The 16,989-nt window shown below is 44.0% G+C and overlaps 1 protein-coding gene across 1 annotated transcript in view; it reads right to left on the bottom strand.

The window, feature by feature from the left end:
* DNAH9 (dynein axonemal heavy chain 9) overlaps positions 1-16,989 on the bottom strand; it is a 370,372-nt gene that overhangs the window by 226,579 nt on the left and 126,804 nt on the right. The window contains exons 29-31 of the mRNA XM_032140114.2: positions 9,995-10,152; positions 6,847-6,985; positions 4,081-4,368 (exon numbers count right to left, since the gene is read on the bottom strand). Coding sequence (XP_031996005.1) covers positions 4,081-4,368; positions 6,847-6,985; positions 9,995-10,152 — 585 coding nt within the window. The remainder of the gene's footprint in view (positions 1-4,080; positions 4,369-6,846; positions 6,986-9,994; positions 10,153-16,989) is intronic.

Raw genomic sequence — 16,989 nt, 5'->3', positions numbered from 1 at the left:
CTTGGCTCACTGCAACCTCCACCTCCTGGGTTCAAGCGACTCTCCTGGCTCAGCCTCCCAAGTAAGCTGGGATTACAGGTGCCTGCCACTGCGCCCAGCTAATTTTTGTATTTTTAGTAAAGACAGGATTTTGCCATGTTGGCTGGGCTGGTTTCAAACTCCTGACCTCAGGTGATCCACCCAACTTGGGCTCCCAAAGCACTGGGATTACAGGCATGAGCCACTGCGCCTGGCCAGAACTCCTATATTTTTGAAATTTAAATGATACAGGTGTTAGAATTCTAGAATTCTACAACCAGGGAATTTAGGAGGAGAGCAGAGGGCTAAGCTCAGTGTGAAGGTAGTAGGTTAAATGGCTGTTTGGGGGCAAGACGATCAGTGTCAGTTATGGCAGGATCATTTACTGAGATATTATTTTGTGTCTTGTCGTCCACAGCATCAGTGTCTTTTTTACTCTGTCCCAGGGCATTGCTGTTCCTGTGATTCAGGGCCCAAAAGCACCTAGAAGAGAGTCTCTTCCTTCAATGACTTAATGCAGGATCATCTCAGATAGGAATGAGGAGAGAGTTGGGAAGAATCTCCAAGGAGGCTTAAGCTTAGATATGAATGAAAGCGAGCCAGCCATGTGAAGGCCAGCAGGGAAAACCATCCCAGGTACAGCAACAGTGAATGCAAAAGCCTTAAATTCAGCATCAAGCTTAGAGGGCTGAAAGACCAGGAGCACAAATGGGAGACTGGCACAAGATGAGACAAAAGAGGCAAGCAGGGGCCAGAGAGAGATGCAGAAATTGGTAGCTGGAATTTCATCCTAAGTATAATAGGAAGCATTTGGAGGTTTTAAGCATGAAATTGACCTGAGGTCATTGCATGAAAGAAAGAAAGAAAGAAAGAAAGAAAGAAAGAAAGAAAGAAAGAAAGAAAGAAAGAAAGAAAGAAAGAAAGAGAAAGAGAGACAGAAAGAAAGAAAGAAAGAAACAAAAAGAAAGAAAGGAGGAAGGAAGGACGGAAAGAAGGAAGGAAGGAAGGAAAGAAGGAGGGAAGGAGAAGAAAGGAAGAAAGAAAGGAAGGAAGGAAAGAAGGAAGGAAGGAAAGAAAGAGAGAGGAGGGGGAGGAAGGAGGAGGAAGAGGGAGAGGAGGGGGAGGGGTAGATGGTGCTTTGGCTGCAGAATGGAGACTGTATTCTATTCCTAGGCTTTTGTTTGTTTGCATAAACAAGGGATTTAACAGATGCCACACCCTGATACTGGGAAGACTTAAAATCGCTTTCTAGATCCATCATCTTTTCTTTTTTCACTTCAACAACTTTAGTGAGACATACTTCATGTACCATAAAATTCACCCTTTAAAGTGTAAAATTGAATGACTTTTAGTATCTTCACACAATTGTAGAACCATCACTACTATCCAATCTTAGAACATAGAAAACCCAACAGAAAACCCCCTTACCCATTGGCAGTCAATCCCCACTCCTACCCTACCTCCATCCTATGCAACCCCTGGTCTACTTTCTGCCTCTAAAGACTTGTCTGTTCTGTACATTTTACATAAATAGAATCATACAATATGTGGTATTTTGTGACTCATTCTTTTTTGACTTAGAATAATATTTTCAGTCATGTTGTAGACTGTATAAACATTGTATTCCTCTTCTTCCCCTAGCTTTATTAAGGTATAATTGACAAATAACAGTTGTATATATTTATGGTGTATGATGTTTTGATTTATGTATACATTGTGGCATGATTAAATCAAAGTAATTAACATATGTATCACCTCACAAATGTATCACTTTCTTGTGCTAAGAACATTAAGGTCTACTCTCATTGCAATTTTTAGGTATGTGATAATCTTTTTAATTATAGCCATCATGCTGTACAATGGATCTCCAGAAGTTATTCATCTTGTCTAACTAGAACTTTATACCACCCTTACAGACACACCCAAAATGATGTTTGACCAAACATCTGGGCACTCTGTGGCCCAGATGAATTTACACATAAAATGAATCATCACAGTCCCCATAACTTAGAAGTTCAATAAAACACGTAAGAACTTTCAGCTTATTACTCTATTCTTGCTTTGAATAAGTTCACTTTTCTTAAGGTTCTCTTTTCTGGGAGACTACTGACTTCCAGCTCTAATTTGAATTGACTGCTTTCTAGGCCTGCTAACAGCTGTCATTTCAGGATTTTTTCTCTTGATTCTTGATTTTTTCTCTTGATTCTTGATTTTTTTGAATCTCACAATATTTTTCTTGTTTTTCATTCTTGTTTTGCTGTAGTATGTCCTCAAGTAACTTACTCAAAAAGGATGCATAAGAAGTAACATTTATGAGTCTGAGAATATCATGGATGATAATTTGGTTGTATAGAATTCTAGCCTTGAAATCATTTCCCTTAAAAACTTTGAAGGATGGCTTTTCTTGTTCTCAAGTATCCAATTTAGCTGACAGGAGATTCTGAGTTCCTCTTAAATTTCATTCCTTTCCTGGATCACTTGTTGATATGGTTTGGCTTTGTGTCCCCACCCAAATCTCATCTCGAATCCCCATGTATCAAGGGAGGGATCTGGTGGGAGGTGGTTGGATCATGGGGGTGGTTTCCCCCATGCTGTTCTTGTGATAGTGAGTGAGTTCTCATGAGATCTGATGGTTTTATAACCAGCATGGTGCAGGGAGGAGGTGTAGCATGCAGAACAGAGCATGGAGTCTGAACTTACACTTCATTTCAAGCCCCTGCTCCTCCACTTGATTTGTAGCAGACTGTTATTTAATTAGATCTGTGATAAATGCTACAAAGGAAAAATGTACTGTGCAAGGAAGACAAAGAGTGTCTGCAGCTCTTTATTTCCCCTCCACTCTTTCTGTCTCTTTCCTGCTGCCTTGTGAGGAAGGACTTGCTTCTCCTTCACCTTCTGCCATGAGGCCTCCCCAGCCATGCAGAACTGTGAGTCAATTAAACCTCTTTCCTAACTACCCAGTCTCAGGTATTAATACACTAGTACTATCTCCTCACTCAACTAGGAGACTTATTGTTTTCTCTTGACTCTTGACCTCTGAAATTGCATTATGATGTGTCACTGCAGAGATTCATTTAAAGTCATTCTGTTCAGTACTGTCTTTCCAATGTGGATACATGTCTTTCCAGCTCTAGTTATCTTTCTGTTCTTTTTCTAGAATTCTTACTGGTAACATGTTGGATAACCTAAATTGATCCTCTATACATCATCTCGCCTCTCACACTTTCTCTCTGTGTGTGTGTGCATGTGTGAATATTTTACCATACACACACATGCATAATACATAATACTGCTTATAACTTTATCCTGGGATGTTGCCTTTGACTTTATCTTCCCATCCTCTCACTGAATTTTGAATGCCATAGATGATACAATTTTACATTTAAAAGAGGTCTTTATAATTCTCCAATAGTGCTTTCTTTGTACAATGGCATCTAATTCTTGTTTGATGGGTATCATTTTTTAAAATTTCCTTCAAAGATGCTAATTAGAACTTTAAAAATATTCTCTTTGTTAGTTTCACTGGCTGCTTTTGTTGTGTGTGTGTGTGTGTACCTGTGTCTGTCCATCTGTCTTTATCTTGCATGTTGTTGGGTTTCTTCAATATCTGGTAAGCCTTAAGGTTAAATAAGGAGCTGTGCTGTGTTTTCTAGGAGGCTAGGAGGGGTATTCTCTGCTGGTCCTGGGTGTCTCTTTTGCTGGTCTCTATCCAGGATAGTAGGATTGAGTGGAGGCTCTGTAGCTGTGGCCAGATCTTGGCCTCTGTCTTTGTCCTTTCATTTATGGGTGAGTGAGCAGATAGTTGGTATTCAGACCGAGGTACACCAAACAGAATGGAAGGGCTGTAAAGTAAGGACCCTCCAACTTTCCCTTGTATTCCCTGCCATGCATTCCACATTGTGGGTCCCCAGTGAAGACTGGTTGAAATGAATTGAGTTATTACTAACTAGATACATATTTGTACATCTAAAACAACCCTTTGGATTACGGATGAAGGATAACCCATTGTCCCGGACAATAAGTAAGAGATAGAGAAATCCTGGGAGGAAAAACCACATGTACCTTGAGCGCAAAGTTGTCTTCAGCCTGGAGCTTCAGATCCACTATCGCCTTCCTAACCAAAGTTTCGAAGTCGGGGTCCCTCCTCCGGGGGACATCCAGGGCGGGAAAGAGGTCCCCGATCAGGTCCATGAAGATGGGCATGTCATCAGTCACAATCTTGGGGATGTTGAAATCCCGCAAGGAGCGCATCAGGACCTGGTCCTCAGGCCGGTCAGGGTCTCCTCGCTTCAGGGATCCTGCCACCACCAGCACGGACTTGATGGCCCGCAGGCCCCAGTCGTAGTGATCCTGTGGGCAGTGTTAGACCAAAGTGACAGAGAGAAAGAACACCTTGTGCTGGGGTGAGTGTCTGTAGAATCATAGATATCCTACGAGCATTAGGTCACCTCTGAAGCCTGGGCAGAGATGTGGGAAGGAATGACTTAGAAAATCATGATCCCAGAATTCTAGTTCCTGGTCTAACACTAGCTAATTTTCCAGTTGTGATGACAGCAGGGCAGACACAGAACATACAAATGATGTGAGGGGTTAGAGAGATCAAACACAGCCATTTTCAAACCTATCTGGCTACTCCTTGCATACTCAGCAGGTAGAATTGGAAGGGCTGTCAAGGAGGGAGCCATGTTAACTCTTAGAGATGGTAGACGCTGAGCTTACATGTGCCACCTTGGAGTCCTTCACATTCTATGGGAAAAGAGGTTTAAAGAATAGCTCCTTAAAGTGGGTCTGTCAAAGATGAAGCCCCTGGTCACAGTGCTGCTAGTAGCATCTATGGGAGAGTGGACCACACTGCTGATACCAGGCTTCAGGCAGCAGCATGGTGTGGGAAGGAGCTGTAGTGGGCAGAACAGAGCATGGAGTCTGAACTCAGACAGACTTCTGGTCAAGTCCCAGCTCCTCTACTTGATTTGTAGCAGACTGCTATTTAATTAGAGCCATGACAAATGCTACCAAGGAGGCCAGGCACAGTGACTCACAACTGTAATCCCAGCACTTTGGGAGGCCAAGGCGGGCGGATCACAAGGTCAGGAGTTTGAGACCAGCCTGGCCAATATGGTGAAACCTCATCTCTACTAAAAATACACAAATTAGCTGGGCTTGGTGGTGGGTGCCTGTAATCCCAGCTACTCAGGAGGCTGAGGCAGGAGAATCATTTCAACCCGGGAGGCGAAGGTTGCAGTGAGCCGAGATCACGCCACTGCACTCTACTGTGGGTGACAGAGGGAGACTCCATCTCAAAGAAAAAAAAGCAGCCAAGGGAAAATGTGCTGTGCAATGATGACAAAGAACACAGTGGCTGTACCCAGGATATGGATCAGACTTCCCTAAGGAAATGGCATTAAAGAAGACCTTGAAGGAGTGGAATTCAGTCAGGCACAGATGAAAAAGAAGTGCAGTCAAGGCAAGTGAGAACAGGATGTCCACAGGCTCAGGTGAGAAGACAATCAATTTCAAGGAACTCAAAAAAGATCAATGGAGATGGAGCATCACACGACAGGGAGGGAGCTGCTGTTGATGTAGGAGGAGACAGAACACCCTGAAGTCTTTAGCAGAGAGTGATAAGGACATTGGTCTCTATCTTAGGACCAGTGAGGAGCGTTTTTAAATAATCACTGTAGCAAGTGGCTAAAGAACAGATCTGAGGAGTTAGAATAGGGGTGGAAAAACTAGTAGAAAGGCAGTTGCAATAGTTTAAGCAAAAGATATGGGTGCTTGGAACTCAAGTGGTAGCAATGAATAGGGAAAGGAAATGAGACTTATTTGAGAAATATCCAGAACATAGAATCATGAGGGGTTCATTTAAAATTATATATAGGGCCAAGGAAGAGGAAATGGTCCTAGAGTTAGCAAATGAGTGAATGAGGGGTCAGCATACTGAGGCTGGGAACGCAGGAGAAAGAAGCTTGGGCTTAGAGCTGACAGAGATGAGCTTTAGACATGCTGAGCTGGAGGAGCTTTTTAAACACTCGGGGGAGCTGTGGTACAGACCATTCAATGTACAGGTTTAGAGCTCAGCAGAGAGGTTTGGGATAAAGCTGTAAAAGTGGAAGTCAACGCTGGGAAAGAACCTAGAGAGGGGATACAATGAGAAAAGAAGTATGAGGAAAACAGGATTTTCTGCATCTTGGACAGACTCCACACGGCTGAGAGAGCCTGTGTTATGGCAGTAACGGTAATCAAAACAAGATATTCCCAAAGCTCATTGGGGACAGCCCAGGGAAGCTTGGTCATCTATCCTTGACAAAAAGAAATTCTCCATTCAAGGCAGAAACTTTGCAGGTAATGTTTTGCTAAGGTGCAATTTTTCTGTGAATTTCCTCCTGCCTTAGGCAGAAGCTACAGGTAACGGCCAAGCAACTATGAGAAGCACAAAGCTGGTTAACATCTAACCTGCTTCCCTAACCCTCCCCATCTATGTCCCTTCAGGTACAGACCATTTCCTCCAGGGGTTTTTATTGGCCACTGTAATGTCTCTCATGGGACGCTGGTATCTGTGAAGTGTTGCTAAGTATTCTATTACAAAATGGAGTTTTGAGGTTAATTTTGAAAAATGCAGAGCTAAAAAAGTGAACATAAATCTTTAGCAGAGAGTGATTTCGAACACTTCCAAAATGGAAGTGTTCAGAGCTTTCGATATGCTTATGGGCACAGTGACTTTCTATGAGAAAGCCTGAGTATGTTTTCCTAATACATTTGTTCCAGGACGTTTCCAGAGCTGGGGCTGTTGCACAGTGCTTGGTTGTGCAGCCTCCCGAGAGATCCTACCTGTTTGGAGAGAAGCTCTTTGCACAACTGGTAAAGAGTGATGAACTTTCTGGCTAATGACCGGGCTTCAATGAATCCTTCTGCCACCAGCATGATTTCACAGATCAATTCAAAGTCTGGAACCACCATTGCACAAGGCCTGAGTATAGAAAGACAGAAGGCCCAGTCAGTTTCCCAAGTACAGTGTTGAAGAGGAGACTGCAAGAAAATAGGCACTGGCTGAGATCACACATGGAGGCATCTGTGAGTGCAAAAACTCATGGAAAGACCTGAGCCATTATTTCATCTAAGACTTTCAATTTATTCTATGTGCTGCTGCAGTTAGCATGAAGACTTTCAACTTAGAGATGAGTTAGCTAAGGATAAAGGAAATGAAGTCGCCTTCTTAAGGGGCTGGATAATGTTAGCAGGCAGGGGCAGACTTGGAGCTACCACTCAAGTCTTGTGACTTGAGTTTAGTGTGTCTTACACAAGGCATGAATTAGTAAAGCAAATTGTCTAGAATAGATTCGAAGCTTAGAACAAGGAATTGAGTTTCTCTGGGTATCTACAAGAAACTGAGAGTTCCCCTATTCTTCATCCTCCAAATGTGTGTCTCCTCTAATCCTAAACACCCAGGGCTTATCCTGTACTTATCTGAATACAAATGTAAATTTCTCATGATGAGGCCTAAAGTATGTATTAAGTGGGTGCAAAAGTAATTGCGGTTTTTGCCATTACTTTCAATGGCAAAACTGCAATTATGTTTGCACCAACCTAATACTTATTAACCCTATCTTGACACAGAATGGCATATACAATAATATAGAAAGGGATTTATAGAAGGCTTTGTTGTATTTTTTTTTTTCCTCTGGCACTAAAAACATTTGATTTTAAAATTACTTACATTTTATTAATTTGTTGGATATGTAATAGGTTGTTACATTTCTTTAATTGCATTTTCCCTACACTGATATGAAATTTTCAAAAACATTTCATTCGAGCACATTTTTTTCTTGAAATATTTTACATTGTATTCAAATTCAAAGGAGCAACCAAATGCTAAAATTCTCAAAATTATTTTGCAACCTGAACATAAGGGTAAATATACATTTGTACAACAGAACACTATGCAGCCATGAAAAATAGTGGTGTGAACGGAAAATTATCTGATGACACACAGAAACATTAGTTAATGAAAGTGGGATACTACACTATATAGAGTCTGATCCCAGTTTTGAAAAAGGAATGCACTACTGATGCAGTATTGGGAAAAAAAATGCCAAATGGTTACACTGATTGTTTCTGGATGACAGGACTGGGGGCAGGGAGGAGCAGGGGCGCTGTGTTCAAACTCTAGCATTCTGCCGCTTACTAGTTGGTTCACTAGCTAACCCTAGTAACCAGGGTTACTACCCTGAGCAATTTGCTGAATGCATCTGTTTCTTCACTAAACACTGGAGAAACTATTACTATCTACCTCATAGGGCCTTTGAGAGAATTAAATGTAAAAGTAGATGTTTGTACTTACTATTTTGAAAAATCTGTTTGTTTCCAAATTTCCTTCTATGGGTATGTGTTATGGACTAAATGTTGTGTGCCCCCAAGATGCAATGTGATGGTATTTGGAGATGGGGCCCTTGGAAGGTCACCAGGTCATGAGGGTGGAGTGCCCATGAATGGATTAATGCCCTTATAAGTAGAGGCCAGAGAGCTAGCTCGTCCTCTTTCCTCCATGTGAGGATGCAGCAAGAAGGTGGCTGCCTGCAACCTGGAGGAGAGCCCTCACCAGAGCCTGACCATGCTGGCACCCTGCTTTTGAACTTTCAGTCTCTAGAACTGTGAGAAATAAATGTCTGCTGTTTAGGCCGCCCAGTCTGCAGTATTTTTATTATGGCACCCTGAACTGGCAAAGACAGTTCCAGTTAGCAAAAAAATTCAGCAAGAAAAAAAGGTAAGAAAGAATTCTTATCTGGGTGATCACCTACTTCTATAATCATTTGTAACACAAGGCTTATTTAATAATTACTTTGTAGAAACAAATGGCCAACAATGCAGTATTCTGTAGCACCCGTTTAGACAGCTTGTTGGCATTCCAGCAGCTCTTGGTTAACACAGGGACCTGGCTGAAGAAGGAGAAGCCCCCGTCACTCCAGCGACACAGGAATTTGCCACGAATGAGAGAGTGAAGTACTCAGGGAGCTGCCCAGTGATCTCCTGCACCTCTGGAAATCCAGTAAAGTGTTAACAACCTCTCCAGACAGACAGCACTGTGTTTCTCAGTCCAAAAATGAGACAGAACAGTTTTGTCATAGCTCCCCACAGTCTGTCTCACTTAGGTAAAAGTTTAGTAACCAGAAAATCAGAAGCCACGAAGCATTCTTCAATTTTCTCTTTGTTGGGCCAACTTTTCTTTTCTGGAAAAAGAATGCAGCCTCCAGCTCCTTTAAGGAAATGTATTTATGTTTTCTTATCAAAATAAAGAAGAGTTTAAAATATGGCAATGTCCACCGGTAGCAAGGGTGAAATAAAAGAGGTGCTCTCATGCGTCGCTATGAGGAGTGTAATTGGGTACTACTCTTTTTAGAAAGCAATTTGGCAATGTGTATCAAGAGCCTTAAAAATGTTTCTACCCATTAACACAGTAATTCCACTTCTGGGAAGCTAGCCAAGGAAAATAATCATGCATACAGAAAAAAAGATTTATATACAAAGATGTACATTACAGCATTATGCATAAATTTATTTTAAATGTTAGAAAGTCTTAATATTTAACCATGGGGGAGTAGTTAATTACATTGTAAACCATGCACTTGATAAAAAAGTATGCAGCCATGAAATGAGATTTATCAAGAGTATCTAATAGAAGAAAATATTTAGGATATGATTATGAGAGACTATGAAATAAAAAAACAAAATAACACAAAACTATGTAGACCACAACTGTAGGCTACCAACGTATGGATTTAAAATGTATATACAGAGGAGAACAGAATACAGTTAAGCAAAAAGCAATTTTACTGCATTAAAGACATTAAAGACGGTTGTTAAAAATCTACTTTTCCAAATGTTGCAAATTTTCTTTAAAATATATGTCACACATTTTAAGTGGAAAAATGAAAGAAACTTCTCTTTTGGGGCTTTTGCACGGGGCAGAACTGACACTCACCTGAAGAGAGCCTTGAGGTTCTCCGGCAGCTCTGTGCGGCCAGCATAGCCCGGGTTCATGGTGATGAAGATACCGACAGAAGGATTCAGGCTGATCTCCTCCCCAAGGAAGCTGAACCACTGCTTCTTATCTCTAATCGCATCTTGAATGCTTTTTACCTGGTGAACCAATCAATCAGCGAGAAATTCCTCAATTGCCTTTTAGTGGAGGGATCATAACTAAAGCTGGAACCCCGTAGCCACACACAGCACGAAGAACTGTCCTGTGGACGCTTTCACTGAAAGACAGGCATGATGACCACACCCCAGGCCCTTTACTGACAGGCCCTGGGTGCATGTCTAAAAGAAATCTGGCCACTGCTAGGCACAGTGGCTCATGCCTATAATCCCAGCGCTTTGGGAGGCCAAGGCAGGCAGATCACTCGAGGTCAAGAGTTCAAGACTAGCCTGGCCAACATGGTGAAACCCCGTCTCTACTAAAAATACAAAAATTAGCCAGGTGCGGTGGTGTGCATCTGTAATCCCAGTCACCCGGGAGGCTGAGGCAGGAGGATTGTTTGAATCAGGGAGGTGGAGGTTGCCGTGAGCCGAGATCATGCTACTGCACTCCAGTCTGGTTGACAAAGCGAGGCTATGTCTCAAAACAAAACAAAAAAATGAATCTGGCTGCCCACATCCATATTTATGACACTGTGGCTAAGAGCATGGGAGGGAACAGCAAACAGGTGTTTAACTCCCTGAATGTGGGTTCTCTCTGTAGTAATGGCTGAAGTGTATTAGGGCTGACCACTGGCCGGACACAGTTCTGACCGCTTCTCATGTATTAACTCATTTGAGCTTCACCATGCTTGGAGGGGGACACTTCAATTACATCATCCCCATCTCTGATGAAACAGAAGCATGGTGAGATGGAAACATCTGCCCAAAGCCACACAGCTACTAATTGGGGCATCAGGATTTGAATCCAGGCAAATGGATCCTGGAGCCTGTGCTTTCAGGTATTGTGTGATGGTGAGGATGCCACAGTTACCTGCTGAGCTTGTTCTAAGTAAACGAAATAAAGTCTATGAAGTACATAGCCTAAAGAAAAATGCTTAGAAATACCAGCTAACATGAGGGATATCCATGTGACCATCCTCATCGCAACTGTGGTCCCTGTCTTGGTTTAACTCCTCACAGCCATCCTCCAGACTATACCTCCGGAACAGGTGACCCTTTAAAGATGGAGCAAAGGTAGGCTGGGTCAGACCCAGAGGGCTGTTAGTGCTTTTTTCTTCAGAAAATCAGACTTTTTCTTAAATGTAGACTGGAGTCAGAAGAAGATTTATCCTGAAGCTTGACCCAGTCAGATCTATGCTCTAGATTACTCTCCAGCAGTGGGAGAGGCAGAAGTGAAATTCAACCATTTATTGTCACACCTGGCGCTTGGAAATGCATAAGCAAAAATGATCAGCAACAGAGAAAAGATGAAAGGGACACACTTTCAGGCTAGCCCACAGCCTTGTACAGCCCAGCCCCAGAAGGTCTTTGGGAATTTCCAGGCTCTCAGGTTCTCGGAAGCAAAACTCAAAAGCTGGGGCCGGTGCAAGGTTTTGAATGAGCCTCAGCAGGTCGGCTAAGTCCAGGGTGCTAGAAGAGCAAAGGGTAGCCTAGTTCTGTGGAGATGGGGCTGTAGGGTTGTGTGTGTGAAACGGTGGGCGGGGGGGAGGGTGTGCAGTTGGACCACCTACCACTGGGCACGGCTGTCTCCAGAGTACACAGTTTGCCTGGATGCATGACAGTTCTACAATTAGGATTCAGCTCCCTTCCCAGAGTGAAGCGCTAATGACTGTATGCGTTTGAGCTCACAGCAATTAGTTTGAAACTGAGACTTCTTTTCTACGTGCAGAATATCAATGCCATCCTGGCAGAAGCAGGCTTTAGCAGCCAGGACGCTGGCCAAACAGATCAAGCTCTGCTGGTTTGCGTGGGGCTCACGGCCCAGCCCAGCTCTGCCGTGGAGCCTCTTGCAGCCTTCATCACCCTGCAAGTTACGTGACTGGCAAAGGCTGGTTCTCTCCTTTGTCCCCAGTCTTCCCGTCCATAAAATATACAGAGCACTCACCTTATTAGGGAGTGGGAAAGCAATTTTAATTAGCGTTTATAAGTTGCCCTGCTACCTTTGGGCGAAGACTAAGGCACGAGCCTGGGACCTTTTCTGCTGTTCATTCTGACTCAGCATTCTCTCTCGAAACACCGAAGCCCAGAAACCTCACGCTCAGCAAGAATTTATGATGCACTTTTGGATTGGAGGCATCTGTGCTTTTGTGTAAAATTCTGTAGAGGGGCTCTTGAGGGAGAGTGTTGAACAGACTCAAAGATGCAGTTAATGTTGGAGCATCGGTGCTCATAGAAATTTTGGTGAGGCTGGCTTGTCCAGGACAGGCTTTAGCAGCAACTGGGGTCCGCAGAGCAAATCACTGGAACATAACAATGATCAGGGTCCAAGAGGCCTTCATAACGTCCAGGTCCTGGGAAAGGCCAGAGGGTCCTTCAGGATGCTTGGAGGCAGGGAGGGGGAAGTGGAGAAGCAGGTGGACTAGGGATGTATGGATTAAATGCAAGCCCAGCCAGATGGAAGGAAGTACACACACAGGTCGTTTGGCAACTGATAGCTAAGGCTGCCAGGCACATCTCACCCACTGGGATCTGTTTCTCTATCGAAAATGCATTGTTTTCTGAAGATCTTAAAGCCACAGTGAATAACAAAAAATAACTGACATTTTTGAGCACTTAATATGTACGAGGGACGATCCTGAGTATTTTCTGTGAATTATTCCATCCAAAGCTTTTTAACAGTTGTTTAAGATAGGTAGTCTCAGATCTTCATTTTACCGATGAAGAAACTGAGGCAGAAGGCAGTTAAGAAACTGTCCTATGTTTATGTAAGATGTTAGCATTAAGGGGAGGCTAAAAGTGAGATATGTAGAAGTTCGATGCTATTTTTACAACTTTTCTATAAATCTAAAATTGGTTCAAAATAAAAAGTTAAAAGAAAAAAAAGAAACTTGCCTGAAACCCCACAGTTGGTAAGTGGAGCAGCTCAAGTTTAAAAGCCAGGCAATCTGGTGCCGAAGCACATGCTTTTAGCTACTTCCCCCAAACGCTCTTGTACCAGAAGGAGTGCTGTGCCAGCCACAGACCAGTTTCTCATCAAACATACACGTTTTCAGAGCAATTTGTTTTACTCTGAAAACTATCATGTTTGTTATAATTTAGAGGCATACTTTCCACAAAATAAGAAAAGATGATTTTGCCACCCATTAAAAAGACAATCATGCCTGTAATCCCAGCACTTTGGGAGGCCGAGGCGGGCAGATCACGAGGTCAGGAGATCGAGACCATCCTGGCTAACACGGTGAAATCCTATCTCTACTAAAAACACAAAAAATTAGCCAGGCCTGGTGGCACATGCCTGTAATCCCAGCTACTTGGGAGGCTGAGGCAGGAGAATCGCTTGAACCTGGGAGGTGGAGGTGGCAGTGAGCCGAGATCGCGCCACTGCACTCCAGCCTGCGCGACAGAGTGAGACTCCATCTGAAAAACAAAAACAAAAGCAAAAACAAAAAACAAAACAAAAAAACAACAAACAAAAAAAATAAAAATAGAAATGGAAAGCTATGTAGGAACCAGTGTTCTCAATTGGGGATGAGTTTGCAATCCTTCTCTCCCAGGGGTCGTGTGGCAATGTCTGGAGAAACTTTTCTTGTCACAGCAAGGAATGGGGGTTGCTGTCGGCACTCAGCGGGTAGAGGCCAGGGATGCTGCTCAACATCCACAATGCAGAGGACAGATCTTCACAAAATAGAATAATCAGCCCAAAGCACCAATAGTGCTGAGGTTGACAAGCCCTGATCTAGACCAAATGTTTTACCAGTGAGGACTCTGAGGCTGAGAAGATAGAAGGTACTTAACCTCCATCCCACACAATGTGTCCTTCGGTCCAAACCAATTCCCATGCAAATTCTTAGCTCCACCTCCAAGATAAATCAAATCAGAAATTCTGGGAATAGGGTCCAATGGGGTGCATCGGAACAGGCCCTCCAGGTGATTCTGATGCACGCTGAAATTTGAGAACCACTGCAGTCCAGTCAATTCTTACATTTCTACTCATCCCTACCTCTGTCCACGTGGCCCCGTTCATAGCTGCATACTGACCTCCCTCTCTCAGACGGGAGGGTGTTGAACAGACTCAAGGATGTTGGAGCATCGGTGCTCATGGAAATTTTGATTAGCCTGGTTTGTACTGGACAGGATCTAGCAGCAACGAGGTCTGCAGAGCAAATCATTGGAACTTAACAATGATCAGGGTCCGGGAAGCCTTGACAAAGTCCAGGTCCAGGAAAAGGCCAGAGGTTCCCCTCTCTCCCTCTCTCAGATGAGCCTGGGTCCCCGCTTCCTTCCGCCCCGCCGGGCCTGGAGAGGCTTTGCCCCTGCAGAGTACTGGCTGGGACAAACTGGGCTCAGTCTTGGGGGTCTTGATGTGAACCCAAACTTACAGTTCTCAGCGGTGTTTTCCTCATTTTTCAGTCTCTCTCTCAGCTCTGGTTCTCAAAATTTGCTGAACGTGTGAACCATGTGGAAAGTTTTTAGAAAGTACCGATACACTGGTCCTATTCCGCAGGAACTAAATCAACATCTTTTCAGGCTGGACACCGGGCATTACTATTTTGTAGAATTACCCAGGCCATTCTAATGTGCAGACAGTGTTGAGATGACTGTGCCAGAGCCGCACAGTCCCCGATTTTATTGTGCGTGGTAATCACTGGAGGGTGTGTTAGCATAAAGATTCTGTTTCCGTAGGTCTGGGGTGGGGACTGAGACTCCGTATTTCTAACAAGCTCACAGTTTGAGTAGCGTGGGGCTAGATGACACCAGCCATGCCTGGCACCCTCCACTGTCACTCTCAGGACACCTACCTGAAAGTCAATGAACTGTTCTTGCCACTGGGCCATGCTGCTCCATCCCAGTTTCATGGCCCACAATTGCCCCTCAGCCAGATGGTTTTACTGTCTCTTTCCAGCCTCTATGGCCCTTAAAATTGCACATCTTTCATGGAACTTATTTTCCGTCTTATCATTTGGATAATTTGCCTAGGTTTTACTTTTTCTTCTTCTCTTTTTTGAGACGGAGTCTCGCTCTGTTGCCCAGGCTGGAGTGTAGTGGCGCGATCTCGGCTCACTGCAAGCTCCGCCTCCCGGGTTCACACCATTCCCCTAGCTCAGCCTCCCGAGTAGCTGGGACTACAGGCACCTGCCACCATGCCCGGCTAATTTTTTGTATTTTTTAGTAGAGACGGGGTTTTACCATGTTAGCCAGGTTGGTCTCAATCTCTTGACCTCGTGATCTGCCCACCTCGGCCTCCCAAAGTGCTGGGATTACAGGCGTGAGCCACTGCGCCCGGCCAGGGTTTACTTCTATATATTGCAAGCCAGCTCTGATGTTCCAGTGGTCATCCTTGTTATCTGCACAAGCCTTGTGTGCCCGTCTGACCATAAGAGCTGCATTTCTTGCATGAAGATGACATCTTTCCCCTCATGACTGGAAGCTGCTGATCACAGAGGGTTCTGTCCCTGTATCCTCCCACTCAGGCTAGGGCCTTGCATCTGACTCAGTGAAGTATTAAGGCCATGCTGTCTCTGTGCAGGTGACATACTTTAAGGAGGTCATGGGCTAGCCCTATGCTACTGGGATCTTGGCTTTTTCTCATCACCCCTCTACCTTGGCCCTTCTATTCTAGGAGAGTGGCTCATTTTGTGGTCCCCTGTGGTCATTCTCTTTTCAAGTCTTTGCCCCAAATGCCATGTGCTATTTAACATCCTCCCTGGCCCGCTCCACGCTTCCCACTGCAATGGCAGATTGAAGTCTGTTGCCTTCAGGAAGTGCAACCCACTCACCAATTTTTAAACATTTTAACGCTTCTGTTTTTTTTTTTTTTTTCCCCATTAGACTTTAAGCTTCTCTTTAAAGGGTGTTACATGGGAAGCTCCCTCAGCTCTGAGACTGGAGCATTTGTTTGGCGCTTGGAGTACTTGGAGCCCTGATATGGTGGGCTCCCAAGTCTTTGCTGACTGATCTTCTGCTTCTACTTGCTTCCTGCCTCTGCCCAACCCATTATTGGGGCTTGTAATGCAGGGAAGAGAAGAAAGTGCCAGGAAGGTCTGGCCAGAGGGCATGGAGGGGGACAGGGCATTGGGGTGTGTCCTCATGGCACATGTCCCTAGGCACAGATAACCCAAAGCATAGACAGCTGATTGCAATAGTAAAGAAGAGATTCCAGAAAAAAGTAAGTAATATCTTAGACATTTTTTAAATAACAGAGTAATCTTTTTTTTTGGAATTGCCACACTGATGTTTGTCCCAAGTGGCTATGTGACTTTGCTTATCCAGTCTCATGGAGACATGAGAATGTCCACTGACAAAGACGCTGTGGACCAGCAGCATAATCACTTTTGTAGGAGTTACTGGGAAGAGGAGCACAGACAGACATGGAGCGGAGAGGAGGAAAGGGGAGGGTGGCGAAGAACTGTCAGCAGCTGGTGTGGCTTCTGAACCAACATGCCAGCCTGGATTGCCATGTGAATAATTAAGTGCAATTTTCTCCTTGGATGGGTATTTGATTTCAAATGTTACCCGCTCAGATTTTGCCTGGGCTGTTGTCAGACCACTTTCTTGAGAAATGTCTCTGATAGGTATGTTCCTAGATCAGAGTGTGACAGCATCAGGGACCCCCCCAGTTAAACTTATTTCATTTGATTCCAGAAACAAACAGGAACTAAGTGCTCTTAGAGAATGCATTGCTGACCTTGTGTTGAGCAGCTTCAAAATAAAGCAAATTCAGTGTCTATCTACTATCCAGAGAGAACAATGGCTGTTGGGCACTGCCTCATCGATTAGTACATTATTAAGCTTGATAAGATAGCTCGAGGTTGGTCCAGCTCAGAAGAAGTGAAGGGC

The sequence above is a fragment of the Hylobates moloch genome, unplaced genomic scaffold (genome assembly GCF_009828535.3).
Source record: "Hylobates moloch isolate HMO894 unplaced genomic scaffold, HMol_V3 SCAFFOLD_19, whole genome shotgun sequence".
NCBI classification, from domain to species: domain Eukaryota; kingdom Metazoa; phylum Chordata; class Mammalia; order Primates; family Hylobatidae; genus Hylobates; species Hylobates moloch.
Note: the sequence above shows the minus strand (reverse complement) of the source record. Positions and strands in the feature narration are given on the sequence as shown.